The sequence below is a fragment of the Phragmites australis genome, chromosome 20 (genome assembly GCF_958298935.1).
Source record: "Phragmites australis chromosome 20, lpPhrAust1.1, whole genome shotgun sequence".
NCBI classification, from domain to species: domain Eukaryota; kingdom Viridiplantae; phylum Streptophyta; class Magnoliopsida; order Poales; family Poaceae; genus Phragmites; species Phragmites australis.
Window position 1 is genome coordinate 5315081 of NC_084940.1, and position 2739 is coordinate 5317819.

The 2739-nt window shown below is 54.7% G+C and overlaps 1 protein-coding gene across 1 annotated transcript; it reads left to right on the plus strand.

Moving 5' to 3' along the window:
* The first annotated feature begins 261 nt into the window (after window positions 1-261).
* Window positions 262-1947, plus strand: LOC133902197 (E3 ubiquitin-protein ligase ATL6-like). The gene has a single exon (XM_062343794.1). It carries the CDS (start codon window positions 391-393, stop codon window positions 1534-1536), a length of 1146 nt encoding a protein of 381 aa, XP_062199778.1. The 5' UTR covers window positions 262-390; the 3' UTR covers window positions 1537-1947.
* Window positions 1948-2739: the final 792 nt, after the last annotated feature.

Sequence of the window (2739 nt, forward strand, 5' to 3'; positions counted from 1 at the left end):
TCATATATTATAATAGTATATTGTGTAGTGACTTAGCAGTTGGCTTAGCTTCCCCCCAGCAAAGAACCTACAAGCTACAGCTTATATGCAACGCCGCTGAGGTACGGATAGGTGTGAAACAATTTATAGATCTATTTTAACTTAACTCGATTAACTAACTAGTAAATTTTAACTAAATTAAAATAACTGATTAATTAAATTTATAAATATCTATTGGTACTACACGTGCATCTAGCCCGAGACCCGACCTCCGCCTCTTCCGCTCTTCCTCCTCACGTATAAACACTCCCCACTCTTCCAAATTGGTCTCCGTAAACACTTTCCCGACTCACGCAAAAACCCACCCCCGTCGCTCGATCATTTGTTCATTACCACTCAACACATTGCACAATGGAAATCCAACTCCTCAATAGAAATGACCGCCTCGTTCTCCTCCTGCTCGCCGTCGCCGACTTGGCAGTGGTGCAGGGGCAGCAATCGTCTCCACCGGGGCCACCGGGCTACTACACCAACTTCAACCCGTCCGTGGCGATCGTCATCGTCGTCCTCATCGCGGCCTTCTTCTTCCTCGGCTTCTTCTCCATCTACATCCGCCACTGCTACGGCGACGGCGCGGGCTACTACAGTACCAACCCGCTCACGAACGGCGCCGGGGCCGCCGCGCGCTCGCGGCGCCAGCGCGGGCTCGACGCGGCCGTCCTCGAGACCTTCCCGACCATGGCGTACGCCGACGTGAAGGCGCACAAGGCCGGCAAGGGCGCGCTCGAGTGCGCCGTCTGCCTCAGCGAGTTCGACGACGACGAGACGCTCCGCCTTCTACCCAAGTGCTCCCACGTGTTCCACCCGGACTGCATCGACACGTGGCTGGCCTCGCACGTCACCTGCCCCGTCTGCCGCGCAAATCTCATCCCCGACCCCAACGCCCCGGCCGGCGACGTGCCTGAGCTACCGACTCCCGCGCCGCAGCCGCAAGAACTGCCGTCGTCCGCGCCGGATGCTGCGCCAGGGCAGACGGCGGTGGTCATTGACGTGGAGGAGACAGAGGAGGAGAGGATAATCAGAGAGGAGGCCGCCGAGCTAATGCGCATCGGCAGCGTCAAGCGCGCGCTGCGTTCCAAGTCCGGCCGGGCGCCCGCACGGTTCCCGCGCTCGCACTCGACAGGGCACTCGCTCGCGGTACCGTCAGGTGGAGAAGGCGCCGGCGCCGAGAGGTTCACGCTGCGGCTGCCCGACCACGTGCTCCGCAACCTTGCCGCGGCGGGGAAGCTCCAGCGTACCACGAGCCTCGTCACGTTCCGCGCCAGCCGCGATGGCAGCACGCGCCGCGGCGTGAGGAGCATCCGGCTGGGCCAGTCCGGCCGGTGGCCGTCTTTCCTGGCGCGCACCTTCTCCGCGAGGCTCCCAGCCTGGGGGTCGCGGTCGACGCGGCGGGGCACCGAGGCCGACGGGTCGAGCAAGGGCGGCAAGGCGGCCGGCGCCGGCGGGAACTCAGCGGAGTGCGACGACCAGGCGTGCGCGCCAGGACAACGTGTTTGACTTCGACGAGGTCTCTCTGTCGTGGTCAATCGGTGTCTGCTGGAAAATTCTCGGTGCTTTCGTCGCCAACTCGCCGTCGTGGTGGAAAATTCTCGGCCATGGAATTTCGGAGGCAAATTAAAGGTTTGGTCGCGATCATTTACTGGGTGCGCGTTCGATTATTTTTTTTCTTCAAAAACATGTACATATAAATCGTGTGATAGATTCTGAATCGGTTCGCGTTCGAGTTTTGACACCTGCTTAAGATAAATCGGGGTTTTCTGCACATCCGATCTTTCATTTTTTTTCTAAATCGTGTGATACCATGGCAAAATGGCATTTTTTTTGTCTGTACTTTGTAGGATAGTTACCGATGTTGTAAGCAACTAATCATATTCCATAAAGTATATGATATCATGCTGGATTGGTACCCTTCTTCCTCCACTTGAGCAAGGAACATAGGACTCATGGGACAGGGACAAAGAAGTGCGAAATGTTGTTCCCCAAGCATTTGCATGGTTGAGAACCAACCACGCATGTTTCTCTAGAAGATACTTAAACGTCGATCGTTGCTCAACTGCAAATTGGCAGCAGAACTTGCTGGTGATGAATAAAGGCATGCGAGAAAAACTAATGATGCTCCTTATGTGTCTCGTTAAGGAGAAATTTTCTTTCAATAATAAATAATGTATATGTCGACAGCGAGACATGTGTAGTGACTTCATCCATCACCAAACACTTGTCGTCGTCACTGTTGTAGACACATTGTCTTCCTCTTGCTCACTAGCGTCACGCCGGTAAGCTCTTGCAAACCCTCAGTCCATCAAGCAAATGTTTCAGAGAATCCAAACCAAATGTTACAAAAAGGATAAAATTAAATATTCCGGGAGCAAGGGCATGGCAAGGAGCATTGTGGTGTCATGGTTAGGAGCCAAGAGCAACGCCAACTGTGGACCCATTGATGGCACACCGAGATTGTACCTGAGATCTTGCTATGGTTCCTTCTGGGAGAGACTCCTGCGAGGATGAGGGGGACGACGGTGAGATACTCGTGGAGGTGGGTGGACAACGGCGTGAGACACTAGGTGGTCATGGAGACAACGAAAGGTGGTGGTGGAGGCGACGTGCTAGTGGAGCCGTAGGTGTGCAAAACAAATGGTGGAGGTTGCATGTGTGACATATAAGGACCAAGATACCCCGTGAACGGTCGTGTGTAGACTGATC

Excerpts from the sequence above, each read along its gene's own strand:
- LOC133902197 (XM_062343794.1), top strand. The coding sequence starts at position 391 with ATGGAAATCCAACTCCTCAATAGAAATGACCGCCTCGTTCTCCTCCTG.